At 45.1% G+C, this 20,400-nt stretch overlaps 9 protein-coding genes across 9 annotated transcripts; 5 read left to right on the top strand and 4 right to left on the bottom strand. All coding sequences in view use genetic code 12, as the record gives it.

Moving 5' to 3' along the window:
- Positions 1–646: 646 nt before the first annotated feature.
- LODBEIA_P30280 (uncharacterized protein) lies at positions 647–2,719 on the bottom strand (the record flags this gene model as incomplete). Its single annotated transcript, XM_066973093.1, has 1 exon — positions 647–2,719. The coding sequence occupies one exon, from the start codon at positions 2,717–2,719 to the stop codon at positions 647–649; it is 2,073 nt and encodes a 690-aa protein (XP_066829966.1).
- Positions 2,720–4,329: 1,610 nt separating this feature from the next.
- LODBEIA_P30270 (uncharacterized protein) lies at positions 4,330–5,349 on the top strand (the record flags this gene model as incomplete). The annotated part of the gene is made up of 1 exon (XM_066973092.1): positions 4,330–5,349. The coding sequence occupies one exon, from the start codon at positions 4,330–4,332 to the stop codon at positions 5,347–5,349; it is 1,020 nt and encodes a 339-aa protein (XP_066829965.1).
- Positions 5,350–5,556: 207 nt separating this feature from the next.
- LODBEIA_P30260 (uncharacterized protein) lies at positions 5,557–6,075 on the top strand (the record flags this gene model as incomplete). Its single annotated transcript, XM_066973091.1, has 1 exon — positions 5,557–6,075. One exon carries the CDS (start codon positions 5,557–5,559, stop codon positions 6,073–6,075), a length of 519 nt encoding a protein of 172 aa, XP_066829964.1.
- Positions 6,076–6,174: 99 nt separating this feature from the next.
- On the bottom strand, positions 6,175–7,122 carry LODBEIA_P30250 (uncharacterized protein; the record flags this gene model as incomplete). The annotated part of the gene is made up of 1 exon (XM_066973090.1): positions 6,175–7,122. The coding sequence occupies one exon, from the start codon at positions 7,120–7,122 to the stop codon at positions 6,175–6,177; it is 948 nt and encodes a 315-aa protein (XP_066829963.1).
- A 580-nt stretch (positions 7,123–7,702) lies between these two features.
- On the top strand, positions 7,703–8,161 carry LODBEIA_P30240 (uncharacterized protein; the record flags this gene model as incomplete). The annotated part of the gene is made up of 1 exon (XM_066973089.1): positions 7,703–8,161. One exon carries the CDS (start codon positions 7,703–7,705, stop codon positions 8,159–8,161), a length of 459 nt encoding a protein of 152 aa, XP_066829962.1.
- Positions 8,162–8,375: 214 nt separating this feature from the next.
- On the bottom strand, positions 8,376–9,845 carry LODBEIA_P30230 (uncharacterized protein; the record flags this gene model as incomplete). The annotated part of the gene is made up of 1 exon (XM_066973088.1): positions 8,376–9,845. The coding sequence occupies one exon, from the start codon at positions 9,843–9,845 to the stop codon at positions 8,376–8,378; it is 1,470 nt and encodes a 489-aa protein (XP_066829961.1).
- Positions 9,846–10,330: 485 nt separating this feature from the next.
- Positions 10,331–11,575, top strand: LODBEIA_P30220 (uncharacterized protein; the record flags this gene model as incomplete). Its single annotated transcript, XM_066973087.1, has 1 exon — positions 10,331–11,575. The coding sequence occupies one exon, from the start codon at positions 10,331–10,333 to the stop codon at positions 11,573–11,575; it is 1,245 nt and encodes a 414-aa protein (XP_066829960.1).
- Positions 11,576–11,732: 157 nt separating this feature from the next.
- On the bottom strand, positions 11,733–12,044 carry LODBEIA_P30210 (mitochondrial 37S ribosomal protein mS33; the record flags this gene model as incomplete). The annotated part of the gene is made up of 1 exon (XM_066973086.1): positions 11,733–12,044. The coding sequence occupies one exon, from the start codon at positions 12,042–12,044 to the stop codon at positions 11,733–11,735; it is 312 nt and encodes a 103-aa protein (XP_066829959.1).
- A 1,213-nt stretch (positions 12,045–13,257) lies between these two features.
- LODBEIA_P30200 (uncharacterized protein) lies at positions 13,258–20,283 on the top strand (the record flags this gene model as incomplete). The annotated part of the gene is made up of 1 exon (XM_066973085.1): positions 13,258–20,283. One exon carries the CDS (start codon positions 13,258–13,260, stop codon positions 20,281–20,283), a length of 7,026 nt encoding a protein of 2,341 aa, XP_066829958.1.
- Between the last annotated feature and the right edge of the window lie 117 nt (positions 20,284–20,400).

Here is a 20,400-nt window from a genome sequence, read left to right as displayed (position 1 = left end):
ATAGAGATATCTGAAAACAATAAGCACCGAGATTGAAATGTCTAGGACTTCAATTGTTCTTCTTTTTGTAAAACGCTGCACAGGTGATAAAACTTGACGCTTTTTTTCATATCAGTGCTGGCTAAATCCCCTTCTCGGAAATATTCTCAGATCTCAGCTCTCATATCCAACATTGCTAGACTGGACAAGAAAGAACCCACACCACGGTGCCCCAATTTTCGCGTGATTAAAACAGCTAGCGGTTAGGGTTCTTTCAAAGCAGGACATGCCTCAATTCGTTCAAGCCTTTACAAGGACAACAAAAGCTTGCAAAAAAAAAATAAAGGAGTGGCTTTTGGTGGAGTCGCATTTCCTCACGATCTGGAGGTGTTGCCCCACAAACTCAATTTTGATGATTGGCGTTTTGACAATCTTTTCAAAAGTAGGTGTTGTCTTATCTGCTATGGAATAGATTCACCCCCCTCCCTCCTTTACACCTCTTCTCCCCATACTCGCTCTCCTTTCTTATCCTTTTGTTGTTGGTGTTGCTCTCTCGATGATCGCCAGAGTCCGATTGCTCAAATCTCAAGCCTCAAGCAAGATGATGGATTTCTGACGTCATGTATTATAGTCCCCTCCCTACTCCAGTGTTGAAAAAAATTCTAAATTATATGTCTAAACAAGCTACAATCTGCTTCAAATTACTCACGAATCGATCCTTGATCTCGTGCCCATGGCCCGACGCCACCGTCAACACCAACTCGTTCAACTCCGCGCTTCCCAAAATGTCAACATGTTCAGCCGTTTTAGCACCGCCCCGCAAATCAAATCTGTCCGGCTCATGCTTGATCTCGACAATCGTCACATCAACGTTTCCCGGGTTATACCTCGACTTGGCCCCCTTTTGCCACTCGTGGCACATGCTATGCGTCAATAGCGACACAGTCCCATCACCATCGCCCATCATCACTCCATCGCGGGCGTCGCGGTCAATGACATAGTCTAGTTTAGTCGCCTTGTCAGCGGGCACATATTTATATGCTCGTTCGGTGGGGTTGCCGACACCGTAGAAACAGTAAACTTTGAGATTGGGGGCATTTGGTAACGCGGCTTCCAAAGGGTTGGCCCACTTCAGTTGGTCGTGGTTGTTGGCAGCCAATTGTCGTGCTGTTCGTGCAATGCCTCCGCTGTAATTTTCACGCACTCGCTTGGAGTACCACGCAGGTGCTTCCGCGAGAAGCTCGTGTAAGCTTTGCTCGATTGTGAAATTGGCCTCGTTGCCGTCCTTGCGTGTGATTTGGATAAAAGATCCAAAGGAACCCAGCTTGGGTCCATCCATGGTAATGTCTGTGTCATTTGTCTCAAAAGTGTTGACGGGGTCATCGGGTGCATATGTGAGGTTGCCCCAAATGACATCGCCACCTTTGGGGAACATGCTGGCAACTCCGCCAAAAGTTCTCAAGAGATCGACTCTTTCTCTTCTACTGAAAAACTGCTCCAACCCATACACGGCAAGTGCGTTCAACTGGACAGTATCCTTCATCTCTCCCGAGAGCAACGCGGGTATCGTCTTGGGAGTTCCCAACATCGACCCACTAATGTCCACATAGGCCTCGATGTATTCATTCACCCACTCGGGTCCACCGTTGCCAAAGTCTTGTCCACTAGCCTCGACCCATTTCAAGAAATAGTAAATCACTTGAGAGCCCATTGAGTGGCCCACCAATATCGATTTTTGGCCATTAAAATTTTTATTCAACTCAACCTGGGTCTTTAACTTGGTGAAATAGCCATCTCTCCTCTCCAAGTCGATGTAGAGTAGTCTCCAGTCGTATGCGGCACTAATCATATTATCAGGGCTGTATCCAATCACGGCCAAATTCTGTAAAATCTTGTTCCAGATCCAATACCCAGCTAAAAAAAAATCGGCAGCTTCAAAACCCTGAGCTGCGCGGACCTTCACTAGCGGCGGGTCGAGCCCCGTTTCCTCGTCCAACTTGATCGACTTTAACCAGCACGTCTTGTCAAGAATCATCGTCCTCAACATGTAGAACGACCCCCACAATCTTTTTCTAAAGTAACCTATAGACGGACACTCCCCCGTTGTCGTTGTGCCCCAAGACTCCAACCCTGTCGAGATGACACCAGGCACCAACACCACATTATATTTGCTTGTATAATTTTTCAGAGCCTTTAACCGTTGACCAACACTAAACGAATCGGCCGATCCTTGCATGGCATTCTCCGAGTCGGCGTTTTGCAAATACGACTGCAATCCAATGGGCAAGATATCCTTCCAGCTCTTCCAATCGTCAAATATGCTATTCAACTGGTTGATATTGACAAGTTTATCGAGGTCCGTGGGGAGCGTGTGCCTTCCTGCCGTGAAAAGCACCGTGAGCACGAGCCCAAGCACCGCCCCAAGTGTAAACATCACTCTTCGAGACTCTCGTATTTTCTTGCTCTTCTTCTTGTCATGGTGGTGGCGATGGTGGTGGTGTTTCTTGCCCAGCGGCAGGCGACTAACCGAGGGTCTTTCCGCATGCTCGTCGACCTCGTTCTCGTCCTTATCGTCCTTGTCGTTTACTCCGCTTTCGCCATCGTAGTCTTTGATTTCCTCGAAAGGGGAGTCCTCCTCAGACTTGACTTTTCCGTTTGAAACTGCTGCACTCCCACTACTTTTGCTAAAGCTAGTTTCGTTCTTCTTGTCGCCAGATGCATTTCTCTTCTTAATCAGCATTACAGGAAGCCGAACCAAGTGTTCAATGGGTTAGAAGAAAAAGGTGGTGCGTACCAGTAGTCGTACTTCAAGTAATAGCAGTAGTTTGTAGTTCTATTGCTCTCTATCAACCTCCTTTCTCTCTCTTTCTTTTTTTTATTTATTTATTTATTTATTTTCTGTGTGTGGTGATAATATCAGCACCAGCCAGAAGTAATATTTCAAGGTGTCAAATAATAAAAGAAAATTTACGATCAGAGGAAAAGGGGGGGCCGATTGCAAAAAATATCTCCATCTCAGATAGCTGTAGATGTATCATCTTTCATCATAATTTATCGTCAGTTTCGAGGAACATTGCAGGTTGTGGGAAGTATATTCAACAGTGTGAGGATAGTGGAAATGTAGTTTCTCTTTGGAGTGCCAAAATTTTGACAACTTGGTGCGTGCTTATTTCCATATGAAAAGACATCAACAACAATCGCAAGACGTTGCTCATACGACCGATTTCACATGCCGAGAAAAAGCAACCAAAAAAAGTCCCAACAGTTGCAACCTGACCCGCAAATTGAAGCTTTCTTGCATTTCGCCAACAGATCTTCCTGCTGGACAAAGTTTGGCGCAAGCGTCGGCCTTGAAGATCAGGGAAAACCCAATTTGGTAGAACGTTTTCACTTTTCACTTGCTTTAAAGTCATGTTTCCCACATTGACTATGGTCTCTAGAAAGCAATTCAATCAAACCCCCCCCCCCCCTATGAGTGAACTTTGTTTATAACAAAAGCATCGAGAGACACGGAGGCACTCCTTCCAGCGCAGTTATTCGTTCAGATTGTCTAGGGACCGATCGTTGAAGTGAACTCGAACGATACCTCCTACCATCAAAATGAAAATAAAAATGAAAAACGCTGTGCATCGACCAGATCAATCGAAACGAGAAACGAAGTTTGTGCCGTAGACTTCATTTCGCAATTCAACAAACTCACTTGTCTCCAAAAGTCGTCAACTACGAGCAACATCTCCCATTCGAGGTTCTTTGGCTCCTACAACTGCCACTATGCTTTAGAAATTCGGGGCGCGAAAAAACTATTTGTACTGTTTGCTCTCTCTATATAATGTCCTCCAGAATCATTTTTGGGGTCAATATATTGCCAAATCCATGTGAAAACAAATGTAGATGCACACCTGGGAAAGATCACGCCGATGAGGCCCCGGGTTCGACTACAAGCAATAAAGAAGCTGAAATTAGCTGAAAAGGGACACACTTGCCAGTATCAGACGACGACGGAATGTATCAAAAAAAAAAAATTGAAGCTACTTGATATAATTAAGTACTAGTAGTTACCTGTCACAAGGTGGGGCTTCTAGCTCAGTTGGCAGAGCGTTTCCTTAGCATGGAAAAGGTCTTGAGTTCGATTCTTAAGTGGTCCACATTTGTTTTTTTTTCTCCAGCGTCTTGCAGATCTATTCTCTTCCACGTTAACTTTTGGACTGGGACGCGCCCATCTCTCGAGTAAGTTTTTTTTTTCTTTTCCCATTGCATCTTCACGAGATTCAAATCAACCAGATCTAGCATCGAAATCACAACCACAATCACAATTACACGGTCAACTATAACGAGATTTATTCTATCAGCATGAGCGAGTCAGCTACCGATAAAAACAAGCTTGATAAATACGAGCAACACTACTTTTCATCATACGACCATTTCGGAATCCATGAAGAAATGTTGAAAGATACTTCCCGAACGTTGAGCTATCGAAATGCCATGTACAGAAACAAAGATGCATTCAAGGGCAAAATTGTCCTTGATGTTGGTTGCGGAACAGGCATCTTGTCAATGTTTGCCGTCAAAGCCGGCGCCAAGCATGTTTACTCGGTGGACATGTCCTCGATCATCACCAGGGCCAGGGAGATTGTAGACTTGAACGGGTTCAGCGACAAGATTACATTATTGCAAGGGAAATTGGAAGACATCCAGCTACCAGTGGACTCGGTAGATATCATCATCTCCGAATGGATGGGCTATTTCCTATTATACGAGTCGATGTTGGACACGGTGTTGTACGCAAGAGATAGATATCTTGTCAAGGGCGGCTTGATCTTACCGGACAAATGCCAAATGTACATAGCCGGTATCGAAGACGGCCAATACAAGGAAGAAAAAATCCATTTCTGGGAAGACGTGTACGGGTTCGACTATTCGCCATTCATCAAAACGGCCATGGAAGAGCCCTTGGTCGATACCGTGAATGAACAAGCCTTGGTGACAAACGGCTACAAGTTTTTCGAGTTCGACATCAACACCGTGACCAAAGAGGAGTTGTCCTTCTCGAGGCCGTTTGAACTACAAGCGTTGGGGCACGAGTTGTGCCATGCATACATCGTCTATTGGGACGCCGTATTCCCGGGCAAGGAGAAGGTGGTCTTGGCCACCGGCCCAAAGAACCAGTACACGCACTGGAAACAAACCGTCTTTTACATGGACCAGGTGTTGGACTTGAAAACAGGGGACAAAATCGTGGGTGAGATTGTGGCAAAACCAAGCACCATCAACCCAAGAGAGTACGACATCGACCTCACTTGGGATTTAAAGACTCAAGCTGGCGACGCTTCTCGAGAACAAAAGGGTGAATACAAATACTTTCTTCGTTAGCGCCGCTGCTTTTATCCAGAGAGTAATAGCCATTGCCATTTATACTGCCTTGTCCGCTTCTCACACCCCCTAACTTCTCTACCCCCTAATTGCGCACCATCTATATTTTATACGCTTTTTTTTCCGCTCGCATCATTTCGCTCGATAGCGATTTATCAGACAGAGCCTTCATCGATCTTTGCCATTGCCACTTTTATTGCTACACACATGCACATGTTGAGATCTGTGTTGACTACAAATCCAACGTACTCCAAGGTCCTTCCGTCAGTCGCATCATATCTTCCCCGAATCTCCAAACCAGCGTCGATTCTAGCCATCAGGACAATGTCCAAAACGGAAAACGAATGGCGAGCAATCTTAACTCCCGAACAATTCAGGGTGTTGAGGCAAAAGGGCACAGAGGCACCCTACGTGGGCAAGTACAATAGCACACCCGCCTCGGACACCGGTGTATACGAATGCGCCGCGTGCCAACAGCCACTCTACAAGGCCAACACCAAGTTCAAGTCTCATTGCGGCTGGCCTGCTTTTTATGAGGCGTTGCCGGGCGCGTTGAAGATTCACAGAGATACCAGCCATGGCATGGTTAGAGAAGAGATAGTTTGCTCAAATTGCGATTCCCACATGGGGCATATTTTCAAAGGCGAGGGGTACGACACACCGACCGACGAGAGACATTGCGTTAATAGCATTTCTCTCCAGTTCAACCCGGACGAGAAGAAGTAGAAGATGTGGAGATGTGAACCTGTCATTGTTTGAAATACACGTGATAACAATCTTTTCAATTGAACTGAGAAGATAAAAAAAAAAAAAAGCCGCCTCTCTTCAAATTACAAACGGAACAAAGACCTTTCTCTTCAATTTCTTGTAGTCGTCTCCAAAAGTTTTCAAATATCTCTTGTGTTTTTTCACGGCCCAGAGCCACATTTGTCCCGTGCTCACTGCGAAAAACACCCATGCAGACCAATTGCCCACGAGCAAAGCATAGGCTAACCACGACAAGGACTCGAAAAAGTAATTTGGACACGAGACCCAGTCGAAGCCATAACCATGAGGAATGACGTATTTCTTCGCATCTTGCTCCCTCAAACTAGAGAGAATCAAATGAGTCTTGTAGTTTGACAACTCTGCAAAAGCCCAAACTCCAACGAGGGTATAGACCGCCCACTGAGGCAAGGAGTTGACGTGGAAAATGTATTTCGCGACTCCATTCTCATACGAGCCCTTCTCTGGCGCGTAAACAAAGTAGGCCAAGTTGAACCCCGACAACAACCAGTAATGAGTCGAGTTTTTGAAGATGTTGAACACGGGCATGGTTGCGTTGGAGAACTTGTGGACGTACAAAGTCTCATACTCACGCTTGGCGAAATGCAACAAGACAAGAAGATACGCCGCGATTTGCACGTTGGTGTGGCTGAAGCTTTTCACTCCATACACCGATTGCACGAAAAAGAAAAAAGGGTGGAAAATAAACGGGCCGAAATACTCAACCAAAAACACCGTTCTCCACGAGATCTGAGGCCCTAAATCCTTGACGTACAACTGGATGTTCTCGTCGCCTTTCGGGATACCGTTCTGGGCAAAAGTCTGATGGGCCACTAAGGGGATCTGCTTGCCATTGTCCAACCTAGTCAACCTGAGCCTGTGCTTCGAGACGTGATTATCGGCACTGAGTTCGTCAATCAACTCTTCCACTAGTGAATCTGTCGTCAATTCGTTGCTGGAATACGACTTGATGGATTTGGACCTGGATTTAACTTCAATTGATGTCATTTTGCGAAATACCGACAAGGGTGAAGAAGCCTGAGGAGCGAAACACTAAGGCCGGGGGCAACTCGCTGTAGGTGTAGGTATTGGTGAGATTAAAGGTATTCGAGATCCTTTTTGAAAAAAAACCAATGCCTGTAATCCCACAGCAAGCAAAAAACCGCGTCGCTACCAAACAGTAAACGTCATATATCATCGTCTGATACCTTAACGAAAAACGAAAAAGCGCCTAGTGTCTAGCATGGTGGGGCCTGCAATCTCTAACTTGTATTGGGCAAAGAGATATACATCTGTGCCATCTATCTGATCTAGAAGAAAAAGGTAGTGGCGGGCGTGGAGTATGGTGACAGGAGTGGAGTAAGGGTGTGTGTGTAGATAGCGTGAAATCAATGTGGTCATGCACATCACGTGACTGTAACTCGTTCTCTCTCCACTGTGGCAAGTTTTCTTTTCCGATAAAAGATTAGTCAAAAGGTTCTCAATAAATTTTCACCCAAAGACCACTTGATCATCTTATACATCATCCGTTTGCAAACACATTCAAGTTTGGAAATCATCAAGTAAAACAAACCGAATAAAAAGAGCAATGTCAAATTCAGAGTGGGACTCAGTAACCATTATTGGCCAAAAAGCCAGAATCGGCGGCGGCGGCCCCAGAGAAAATGTGGCAAAGACGCAATCGCAATTGAACGCAGCAAGGAGACAAGGTTTAGTGGTTGGAACCGAAAAGAAATACGGTACATCCAACACCAAGTCGAACCCCGAAGGTCAAAGATTAACGAAATTAGACGCTACTGACGACGTTGTTGCTGTAAAGAAGGTCGACACCAATGTGGGCAAAGCCATCTCAAAGGCAAGACAGGAGAAGAAGTTTACCCAAAAGGACTTGGCTACCAAAGTGAATGAAAAGCCAAATGTCATTAACGACTACGAAGCTGGAAGAGCCATCCCTGACCAACAAGTGTTGGGAAAACTAGAGCGAGCCTTGGGCGTTAAGTTGAGAGGAAAGAACATCGGGGAGCCCTTGTTTGCAAAGAAGTCATGAGAAATTAGAAGGTAGAAAGTAGCTTGTGCAAACGACTCTACATAGAATTTTGAACCCTTTTCTTTTTTTTTTTTTTTTTTTTTCGAAAAAGTTCATTTAATCGGTATTGTAGAATATCACTTGCATCCCTCGTCTCTTGCTGTAAAGCTAATACTTGAAAAAATGAATAAAATTTAGTGAATACACAGCGCGAGTGTCCTCCATTCCCAATCAACTAGCTCTGGGTTGGGTTGCTTTGCGATAATTTGCAGATTGATTTGAGAATACCAACGGTGCGTAAAAATGATCTGTTTTCAGCAGCTCTTGAAACCGGCACCACGCCATTTCCAACGCTAAGTTGTTGACCGGGTTGTTGACTGGCTTGCGTATTTGCGCGGTCTTGCACTGCTCTCGTGATTTTCTTTTGAATCACACTTTTCTCAAAATCATCGACGAGCTCAAAAGCTTTTTTCATTTGATACCCCGTGATATAAAGCTTTTCCGCCAAAAGTGGAGCTTGCTTCAACTGTGCAAGGGTCTGGTCAAAGTTGCTTTCCACCGTGTCGAACTGAGCCACTAGTGTATCGCTAGCTTGGCTCCGGATAGACGCGATTCTTTTCGAGTACTGCTCTTTCAGGCTAGCTTCTCCAATTAGCGTTTCCACCTGAGCAATGCTCGATCTGTAGCTTTGATCCCACTCCAGTTTCTGGCTTTCTAGACTCTGAAGTATCCTCGAACCATGCTTGATACGTTCCTGATTGGCCTTGTTGGCCGCGTTCGGCAACATCACCGAGCCCGCGTCTAGTCCGCCTTTCCAATCCACCGACACCGTTCCTTCCACCAACTGTTGCACAAACTCCTCCTTGATGGCCTTACAGATTTCCAGAACGCCCGTCTCGTCCACACTGGCAGCACCCTGCAGTGCTTCGTCTCGTTCAAGGTGCGCTTTAAAGTTCCATATTAGCAACTGCCTCATTCGCTCCTCCTCTGATGCATCTTGGTCCAATAACCGGTGGTAAGTCGACGGCGGCACGTCTGGATGTGGTTGCCCATCGAACCCATTCCCGAATGCCGTCATGCGATTAGTGCGTGACCTTTGACTTGAGCGCAGAGACGTCCGTATACCTAGTTTAAGTAGGTCGTCCATCAAGGACAGGTCCAATTGGCTGCCCTCGGCAGTTTTTTTTTGCGCATGCTGCTGTCTAGCTTTCGAAACGGGCTTCGATGCCGTCTTTTTCCTTGTCGGTGCAGGGTGGTTCCGAGCTTGAGCTTGAGCTTGAGCTTTCCGCTTGCTCGCTGGTGGATGATGTCGACTGAGAAAATCTTCCGAAAGTTCGCTCTCCAGCGGGTCTTCATGCATCGACAATTCTATCTCCTTGTTCAATTGAGTAACTGGCGTATTGATTTTCCTCTTTTTCCTCATCTCAGGTGGAGGAGAGTAGGCTGACTTGGGCGTCTCATTGTCAATCTCATGCATCTCATCTCCAGATTCAAAATCCGTCATACTCCTAAAATTTTGAGTTAGCCCTTGGCCAAGTTCTGGTGTATTGCTCAGCTGGAGACTCGAGAGCAAGTTCCCTCTAGCGCCAAATATGCTGGAACTTGCTCGGACGCTGTCGTCTGAGTTGCTTCTGGATCCACCTCCTCGACGGAGCTTGGCACCTTTGGCCTGTTTCCCCGCTGTTTTCTTCAGCCTTGAGCTCATTCGGTACAATTTTGACTGTATTGTCGAGTAACCAGGCTATATTCGTGAGTGAGCCGTGTATATGTGTGTATGCTCTGTATGTGTTGTGTGTAAGTGAGAGCAGTCGCTTCAGTTTTGGGAGTTTTGCGTTTTCAAGATTTCCTCGTGCTTGTTTTGATTTTGTGTTTACCGCAACTTTTCTTTCCACAGATTAAAAGACCTGTTCAAGTTTTGATATCTTTATTGAGGATATGGAGCTTTCGCCATGTCTTTGCTACGTTAGCCATCTAAGTTTTGACGGAATTAGCTGGAGGTTGCATATTTTTGAAGTATCAACTAATGAATCAATTCAAACTTACAACCTACTGCTCATTGTACAGAATGCAGACAAAAAAAACCACACTAGAGCGGAGGAAACACCGATCAAGGTGACTCAAATCCAATGGGCAAGCGTTCTTCCAGATCGGTCTTCTTTTAGAATAGCAGCTCTATTTGAAAAGCATTCAATGGTGGTGATATTTGATATACGAATAGCCCCGCCAGAATTTATAATCAGACACAATACTCGCGAAGCGATTGGTTCGTTCTGTTGGATACCGCCAACTCTGGATATGGAGGACACTGATACCAACACCGACAACCACAGCAGCAGCAGCAGCAGCAACCAGATTCTTGTGTTTTCCAAACACGATCTTTTAGCCAAGCTATATCTGTTGGACAATATGCAACTCCTATATACGATAACCAAGCCATTTTGGAATGGCACCCAATTGAGTCTGCGACAGTTTTGGTATGTTATAGCTGACTCGTCAGTATACAATGTTCCTCCCACCATTTACCAATTTTACAATGATGGCACAACTAGCGCCATAGTCGCTAAGAAGCGGCTCCCCCGATTTGTCACCAAAGAGACTATAATCAGCCTCTCACCAAGCGGGAAGTGGCTCCAAATCTTGGATCCAGGCGACTCGTTACTTGGCTTTAATCTAAAGCTATTTGGTGTTCTTACAAGTGCGGAACCTGTTAGTGATGAGATGACGCCGATTGTGGACCTTGAACAGAACATGGATGATACCCTAGCTGACGACGAAGAAGTTGTGGAAATTTATCGTGAGAGGTTCAAAAGCGCATGGTTCGCGGTGGAAGGAGAGGAGTTTTTGTTCATTTACAACTCCGGTGGCATTTTTTTTGAAGTGCAAGTATTTTGCATCAATTTGCTCCGCATTGTTCAGCGTCGACGGATCGATTTTCTTTCGACAGGTTCAACGGGGTGGGCCCAGGAGAATGGCACATTGAAGCTTAGTCGTTATTTGCAAGCACCGCCCAAGGGATCAATCAATCAACCAATCATTAGAAACAACCGTTTGCATCTAATTGTTGATGATGTTTATGTCTATTCCTACAAGATCCAACTCCAAAAGAACAATGTTCATTTTGAACTCATCACCATGCTCAAGTCATCTAGCAATGTCACTCAAGTAGTCGAGACCAATTCAAATTCTTGGGTAGTTGCCACAAGACATCTGGTTTTAAGATACCAAAACGACAGCTATCAAGTGGTTAAGACCACCTTGAGTTCAATCAAGTCGGTGACCATGCTCGCGCACGAGCAAATGTTGGTGCTATATTCAGATATGGAGCTGAAATGGGACATTGCCGATGCATCGAGTCACGTGAACCTGCAATCTTTGACGGATGCCACCGAAATCACAGATACTTTTTACCGGCGCAAGCGATTGAAAACTCGGTAAATTTCAAGCTCTACAGTATATAGAATAAAGAATGTCTTATTTCAACTATATACACGAAGAAAAACAACAAAAGGGTGAGGATCAACTTGTCTGGTAACGACACACGCGGAAGTCCAAACCAACACTGACTTCAAAAAAGATCAACGGATGCTGGCGATCACGATTTTTTCTTCTTTGGAGCACCTTTATTCCTTCTTTTCCTATCCTGAACCATAAAAGTCCGATGGGCCTCTCTCGGGTCAATCAAATTCAATTCGGGAAACCATTTCTTGAAATCCTGAAACGTGGGCACCGAGCTATTATCGCCGTAGTATTTAACAACTTCTGGTCCTCGCAAAGGCGCTGTCAAAATTTTTGCCGGATTCCTTTTCCCTGTGGGATTCCAGTGTTGATCGAATATCCGGAAACTTAGCCTTTTCGCCTGTGCTAGACGTTCCTTTGACGGCAAGGACTTAATGATGCTCGACATGTGGTCTTAACAAACCGCGGACACAAGCTCTTTGGAGGTGGGTGGAGAGGGGGCCTAGTCAAGGGATAGATGGATGATGACGACAACAAGAGTTCACGTCCCCTGTGTTTGGCAGCACTTTCAACAACCTCCCACTCTTTTTTTTTTTCCTTCTTGACGTTGGCAGAGGAAAGGCAGCAGCGTCACTTGGTAGCACACAGGACCAACTAAGCCAACACTTGGTAGCGCATCGCACTAACTAGGCCAACAAGGGGTACCTTCCCATACACCAAGACGAGGGGGATGTCGAGATACGTGCTGGATCTGACACCAAGAGATACACGCCAGCCAATCTGTGCTCACTATAGAGCAGAAAAAGGAGCGGAACAACAAAATCTGTAGCCGTGGGTATCCCTCTTGAGCATTGCTCCCATGGCAATTGCTTTCCCCTACTGATGCATGTATGGCATAGTCGGGGGAAAACCAGATCCGACCGACTGTGCCTCTTTTTATAAAAATAGCTGACCACCAAGAACTGCCCTCTCCCTGTTACCCGATGCGGAACAGATGCGGCGTTGGCCCAGATCTTTTTTTCTTTCTATATCTGTTGTATATGGCGAGAAGTAGCCACATTCAACACACACCACACACGGCCGCAGCCAAGAGAGACACTCCCTACTCCTTACCCCCAAAACACACACTCGAACCGGTTGTATCTGGTAGTAATAGCAGCTGCAGTGAGAATACCATAAGAGGAGTAGGAAGAAAACCACCGACTATGTTTTTGTTGTTGTCGAGCAGGTGTAGCTTCTATTGTTAGGTAGAATGTAGAGAGAAAGGATCCCCCCCCTAACACGCGCGCGAGGCAGGCAGGCGAGAGAAAACAGCGCTCACTCTTTTTTTTTTTTCTTTGTTTTACCACACACATCCACCAAGTAGAGGGATAGAGATTGTCGAAGCTTTCGTTTACAACTTCACAGCGACAGGAAAAGGCCAGAGTAGAGGGACGCCGGAGAACAAGAAGTTGCTGAAGAAGAAGAACAAAGGAAAAGAGGTCAGAGATCTTGCTGGACTGGAGTCGTATCTTTTTTTTTTTTCCCGGGCCCATCAACTTTTTCGATTCTTCAATATACGTGCCACATGATACCGTTTTGCAACAGAATATAGAATTTACCCCAACAACAAAAACAAAAAGACACACACACACACAGAGAGTCAATCACCATAAATTTGAATGGACTCAGGAGACAAGTATTGGCATTGGCTGGATTCCAAGGCCGCTTTGTCAAATAACCATCATCAGAACCACCGCCATCGTTTTGGCAACAACAACGACGATGATCCGGATTTGGACATCCTCGACTCCCGGTCGGGAGGAGAAGTTTCTGCTTCCTACGACGAGGAGTACGACCCAAACAAGTCGTACTCGGGGAACTGGAGGAGACACAGCAGCATGTTTGAGGCTTCCCAAGCACAATCACGTCAAGGGTACCAGCGCTTGGGAGACGACGTTGAAGGATCAACCAGGCTCCACCGGCTGTCGTTGCATTCCGACAGAAAATCCGTGCTTAGCGAAAGTTCCAATATACACACAGTCCAGTCCATGCGAGATCGACGGCCAACTCTATCAAAGAACGACTCGGCTGTGCTCGTTGAAAAATCTCTACGCGACGATTACTTGGAAGATCTCAAAGAAGGGTTGAAATACGCCTTGGGCACCGATAGCAAAGGCGCAAACTGGTTCCCCGTTTCCTCGCACAATGTATCGAGAGATGATTTGGCAGGAGACAAGCAATCAACAGAGACAGCCGAGTATACAACAACAATACCACTTCAAGATATGAGCAGTATAAGGCCCGGCAATTCCCGATCCATCAGCCAAAATTCCGTCAATCGTCGATCGCCGTTTCATAATGACAACAGCCTCGACTTTCCAGCACAAGCTAGCACTGAGGCACTTTCGATAAGCGCAACCTGGCTAGAAGCACCAGGCTTGAAACTACCATCGCCGCACCCTTCAAACCCACCACCGGTAGCGAGTCCGACACCAACGCGGTTTGCTGACGCATTGACGAGAATATCCAACCGTATTGCTGGTGCTGGAGACCATTTGAAAAACGAAAACAACCAGGACTTGGCGCTGGCAATATCGGTGCATTCAGGTCCATCCCAGACCAGCTTGATGCTAAAAACACCGGTTGGAGAACACGGCTCGTTTTTTGATGATGTAGAGTTTTCCCCAGCCAAGAAAAGTGCTGCCCTGCCTAGACGTTCACCTATACCTACTACCACCAAACCGAAACCAATACCAGATGTCACCCTCACCACGGCAGAGGCAGACTCAATTTACACCAGCGAATCAACAAGTAAAGGTTTGGGCATCTGGAGGATGAAATCTAAAGAAGCCGAGCAGGACCATAACTTGCCAGGCAGCGAAACAATCTCGAACCATACATTGCGCACCAAGGATACCGAACCTACCGATCCTAATGAACCTAATGAACCTAACGAATCTGCAACGACCCTGAAATCATTTGCTGCTGCGAAAATGCCAAGACCAAGAATGCGCCAGTTGTATGGAAAGTCATTAAAGTTGTTTTCGCCCAATTCACGTGTGCGGAAAATCTGCCATCTAGTATTGAAAAACAACTTGACAAATACATTCATGTTGGCAATTTTAATACTACAAGTGATCTTGTTGAGCTACCGGCAATGGGATCCACATGCCTTGGCAGGCTATTTTTACTCGGGAAACAACTGGGCAGATATACTATTAATTCTCATCAATGTCATATACACAATTGAGATTTTTGCTCAGATTATTGCCTATGGGTTGTTAGATGACAGCGTTATGTTCAAGGAGCTTAATCTCCTGTACCCCAAGAATGAATTTGGCCGTCTTGACTTTGGTGCCGACTACCTCAAAAAGCTCTTTAGGTTACTTAAAACAAATCGCAACAAGCGGAATATCAAACGTCGGCACGATTGGAACACCAAGGTTGTGGAGTCGGAAGACCTGAATGGCTCTAGCGACGAGCAATTTGACATGACCGATGCCACCAGGGAAAGCGACGTGGACCTTAGCTCGCAGCAACTTCTTGGCTCAAAGACAGACTTGAAAAGCAAATACAACTTGGACCTGTTTCATAACACGACTTTTAGCCTGTCCCCGGTGCGCAAACGCGATTTTTCAAGCAATTTCCATTTGCGGTCCACCAACACCTTCTTCATGTCTGACTCAGCTAATGGGTCCGTTGACGAAACTCAACTAAAGCGTGCGTTTCTCAGAAGCAGTTGGCACCGCTTAGATTTCTTGTCCATGGTGTTCTTTTGGGTGTCACTCTTATTGTCCATCAACAGGTATGATGCCAAGCACCACATTATGCTTTTCCGCTCGCTAGGCTGCTTGAGAATCTTGAGATTATGTAATCTCACGGCAGGTACCACCACGATTCTAGCAGCATGCAAAGCAGCTATCCCGCAGCTCATTGACGTTTCCATTTTCATTGCCTGCTTTTGGCTATTCTTTGGCATCATTGGCGTGCAATCGTTTAAATCGTCGCTCACCAGACATTGCGAGTGGACCAATCCGGATGACGCGTCCGAGACGTTTATCAATGAGGACCTGTATTGTGGATCTTTTATTGGCTTGAATGGGAACAAGATGTCCTACATCACTCGCGAAGGCCATTCTTCAGGGGTCATCAAGGGGTTCCGCTGTCCCAAGTACTCGCGATGTGTTACTGGCGATAATCCCTACAACGGCACGGTGAGCTTCGATAACATCTTGCAGTCTTTGCAAATGGTGTTTGTAGTGATGAGCGCCAACACGTTTACGGACATTATGTACATGACCATGGATTCCGACAACATGGCTGCATGTTTGTTTTTCATTGCCTGTATCTTTGTCATGACGGTGTGGTTGTTGAATGTGTTTATCGCCGTGATTGTGGCCTCTTTCAATATGAGGCGGTTGGAAGCAGCCGAAGACAAAGCTCGAAGGAGCAATGAAAAGTTTATGAGCAAGTTTCTTGGGTTCCCTGCCAACGACCAGATCTTTCAAGAAAAATTGGAAGAATTGAAGCGAGCCAACAAGTGGCTAAGATACTACTACAAAGCCGAATTTGTATTCATCATTGCCGTTGCAGCCAATTTGTTTGCCCAATGTTTCCGATCGAGTCGAATGTCCACTAGCCGTGGCCAAATTCTTGACCGGTTTGAAATTGCCTTTGCTGCGGTATTTGCAATCGAGATTGTCGTTCGGTTCATTTTGTATCTCCCCCGGTGGAGACTTTTTTTTTACCCCAAACGCAACAGTTTTGATTTGCTTTTAGGGGTAATGTGCATCGTGATTGTAATTCCTCCCATCAAGGAAAAACTTGGTCACGCATACTACTGGTTGACCATGTTCCAACTAATGCGGTTCTATAGGGTTGTCTTGGCCACACCTTTCACGAGCAAGTTGTGGTTAAAGATGATGGGAAACTTCCGAGCCCTATTTGACTTGGCATTGTTTTACTTTATTTTGTTGTATTTGGTCAGTATCATTTTGGCCAGGTATTTTGAAGGGGCTATACCGTTTGAAGAGATTGATGATGTTGATTTCCCCATGGATACATTGCCAGCCGCTTTCATTGCACTTTATGTCATCACTTCGACTGAGAATTGGACCGATGTGATGTACTCGTTGCAACAGTACGCCACAACCACTTCTTCAAGATGTTTTGGTTCGATATTCTTGGTTGCGTGGTTCATGTTATCGAATATGATCATCTTGAACATTTTCATTGCTGTTATTGCCAAAACTTTGGAGGTCTCGGAGGAGATTAAACGCAAGCATCAGCTCATACAGTTTATCGATATAATGACCAACAGGCTCCAGCATATAGATCTGGAATCAGGATTATTGATGAAAATAAAAACCAAGCTCTTTAGAAGAAAAAGAGACGAAAAGGATGAGCTCGAAAAGGCTGTGGTGAATTTGCTTTTGAGCGGCACAGCAGTGCAAGAATTTTTGGACAAGGATCTTCAAAATGAAATTGACAACGACGACGATTTAGACTCACTTAATGTCATCAAAATGATGCCGTCGCAGAAATGGAAGCGATGGTTTCAAGTCAACTTTGCCCGAGCTTTTAATTTTCTCACCAACCCTTTCCACGTTGAAGTGTCCAGAAGACACAACAATTTTGTCGTTGAAAACTTTGAACCGGCCAACTTTGCCACCACGATCATGAAGGAGAGGAAGGTCTTGATCAATAAGCGTAACGAGTTTTTGGAGGCCAATCCCAGATACAACTATGTCTTTTACATCATGAGTCCGCGCCATAAACTTCGAAGACTATGCCAGCGAATGGTCAAACCCAGTTATGGAGAGAGGATCCAGGGAGTTGAGCCGTTTAGGCCCATTAGTGAAACAATTGTCGTGATTATGTTTCTCGCTACTATTGGACTAGTGATTCTCGCGTGCTACATGACGCCGATCTACAGAATGAATGTCAAGTCAAATTGGATCTTTTGGTCAGAGTACTCGTTTGCTTTAGTGTTTACTGTCGAGTTTCTCATCAAGGTACTTGCAGATGGACTCATCTTTACACCAAACGCCTACTGTCGCTCGTCATGGAATCTCATTGATTTTGTGGTGTTGGTATCCCTTTGGATCGAAGCAATCGCGTATCTCAAGAATGACGGCAACCTCTCCAGAATTGTCCGAGGTTTGAAAGCATTGAGAGCCTTAAGATTATTGACCATCAGTGAGACGGCAAAGTCGAATTTCCACAACACCATGATTGCAGGATTTGGGAAAATCTTGAACGCGGCGCTCATATCGCTTTGCTTGCTTTTCCCGTTTTCGATTTGGGGGTTAAACATTTTCAATGGCCGGCTCGGTTACTGCTTGGACGGGAACTCAGAGCGGGCGGAATGCTTCAACGAATATACAAATGAAGTTTTCAACTGGGAGATTGTTAGCCCCAATATCTACACGAATCCTCAACTAGAGTTTAACAGATTTGGCTCAGCATTTGCCACCTTGTTTGAGATTGTTTCCCTAGAAGGATGGACCGATTTATTAAAGAACTTGATGAACAGTACCGGTGTGGGAACTGTCCCTGAAACAAATGCCACTCCACTCAACGGCGTGTTTATTGTCTTTTTCAACTTTTTGAGCATTGTTTTCATCTTGACGTTGTTTGTTTCGGTCATCATCAGCAATTATTCACGCACCACAGGCAGAGCATACATGACAGCGGATCAAATTTCGTGGTACCAAGTCAAGAAAATCTTGGTGCAAGTGAAACCTTCGAAAAGAAAAGACTTTGAGAGCTTATCCCCATTCCGCAGATTCTGCTACAGGATGACAGTGGAAAGGAATAAAATATGGACGAGGACTTTGAATTGCTTTTTGTTTTTACACACTTTGGCGTTGTTGTTGGAGTGTTTTCCTTCGTCTGATGGATTAAACACATTTCGGATGATTGTTTACACAGTTGCCACTGCCTTGTTTTTTGCCAACGCGGTGATGTTGGCGATAGCACAGGGCTTCAAGACTTTTATTCATTACAAGTGGAACATTTTCAATTTGGTTGCCTCGTTTGGTGCCTTTGTAACAACAACCATTGCCTACAATATCGAGCAATCTTCGCCGTTTATGAACTTCAACAAGTTGTTTTTGGTGGTGCTACTTTTATTTGTCATTCCAAGAAGCAACAGGTTGAGCCAGCTTCTTAGGTTTGCCTCGGCATCGTTACCTTCGATTTTGTCCTTGTCGTTTACATGGATCATTGTCTTTTTAGTATTTGCCATTGCCATGAACCAAATCTTTGGCTTGACCAAGATTGGGCCAAATGGAACAGGAAATTTGAATTTGCGATCAGTTCCAAAGACATTGATTGTGTTGTTCAGATGTAGTTTTGGAGAAGGGTGGAACTATATCATGGAAGATTACACCTTGGCAGCACCGTTTTGCACGAATGGGGAGAATTTGGATCACAATGATTGTGGAAGTAAACAGTATGCCTACATATTGTTCATTTCCTGGAATATCATATCGATGTACATTTTCTTAAACATGTTCATTTCATTGATCTTGGACAGTTTTGATTACGTCAATCAAAAGTCTAAATACAGCGACTTGATCCAACGTGAGGAGATTAGGAAATTCAAACGAACCTGGCAGAAATTCGACCCTCGAGGCACTGGCTATATCAAGCCGATTGATTTGCCAAAGTTGCTACACTCTTTGCAAGGTGCATTGTCATTTCGTTTTTACACGGGCCAGTTGGAGATCAAGGAGTTGTGCAAGAGATGGATCCGGCGCAATAATCCTCACGATCCATACGACGTGACCGTGGACTTTGACCAGATTGAGCAAACCGTTAGTCAAATGGATATCGACAAGGTCCGAGCCAGACGGAGAGCTTATGAAATGTTTATCGAGGAGGCGTTGTTGACCATGGAATTAAATGACGATAGCGGTATTTCATTCACGAGAATCTTGTTGCAGCTACCATTGTACACAACATTTGACACTGGTACATGTTTCAACTTGATAGACTATTTGGAGAGAAGACTATTGGTGAGCAAAGTAATGAAGAGACTTTACACAAAACGAGTCTACGAGACCATCGCTGCTTATGCTTGCAGATGGAAATACCAAAAGAACAGAAGACACGGGATCAGAGATGCCGACATTGCATTTGACAAGCAGTTGAATAGGCGGAGCTACTTGGCCAATGCAAATCTATGGGTAAACACCGATCGTGCACCTACAATCTTTGTCAGCGACGAGCCCGAAAAGTCAAAGGACGAGAAAGTGAATCAAAAGAAGCCAAGCCTGGATCCAAAGTTTAAATCCTCGCACTTTGAAGTGTCACAGCAGGAAAGAAGCGACGATATGCAAGACGAAGATTTTGAAGATTCTGCGTTTGAGCAGACTCAGAGGAACTCATTCATCTATGGCGATCAAAGCATGTCAAGTGGAGTCTACTATCCAAGTTCCCCAATACAGAAAACCACCAAATATACCACTTCTCCGCTGAGGTATCCAAATTTACACATCGAGATCCCACATAGCGGTAAAGTGTTTGGCCACAGTATACAAGAAGTTGTCGACGACGATATTTCAGTGTCTCCATTTTTGGATCCGTCTGAGACGAAGGGAGAGCATAAGCTGGATGACGTTAGATCGGTTGATGAACTCATTGGGTCATCACCGTGGAGAGATGCATTGAATGAAGCCAAACACCATAAACCAAAGTGAGCCAAAATACAAACTACAAAAAAAAGCATTTACCAAAAAAAGAAAATAAGAAACAAATTCTTTAGAGTCATTTATAGAGTATATCCGCATCTAATGCATTTAGTATTTATATATATA

Source organism: Lodderomyces beijingensis (assembly GCF_963989305.1).
Source record: "Lodderomyces beijingensis strain CBS 14171 genome assembly, chromosome: 3".
NCBI classification, from domain to species: Eukaryota; Fungi; Ascomycota; class Pichiomycetes; order Serinales; family Debaryomycetaceae; genus Lodderomyces; species Lodderomyces beijingensis.
This window is presented reverse-complemented; position numbering and strand designations above follow the sequence as displayed.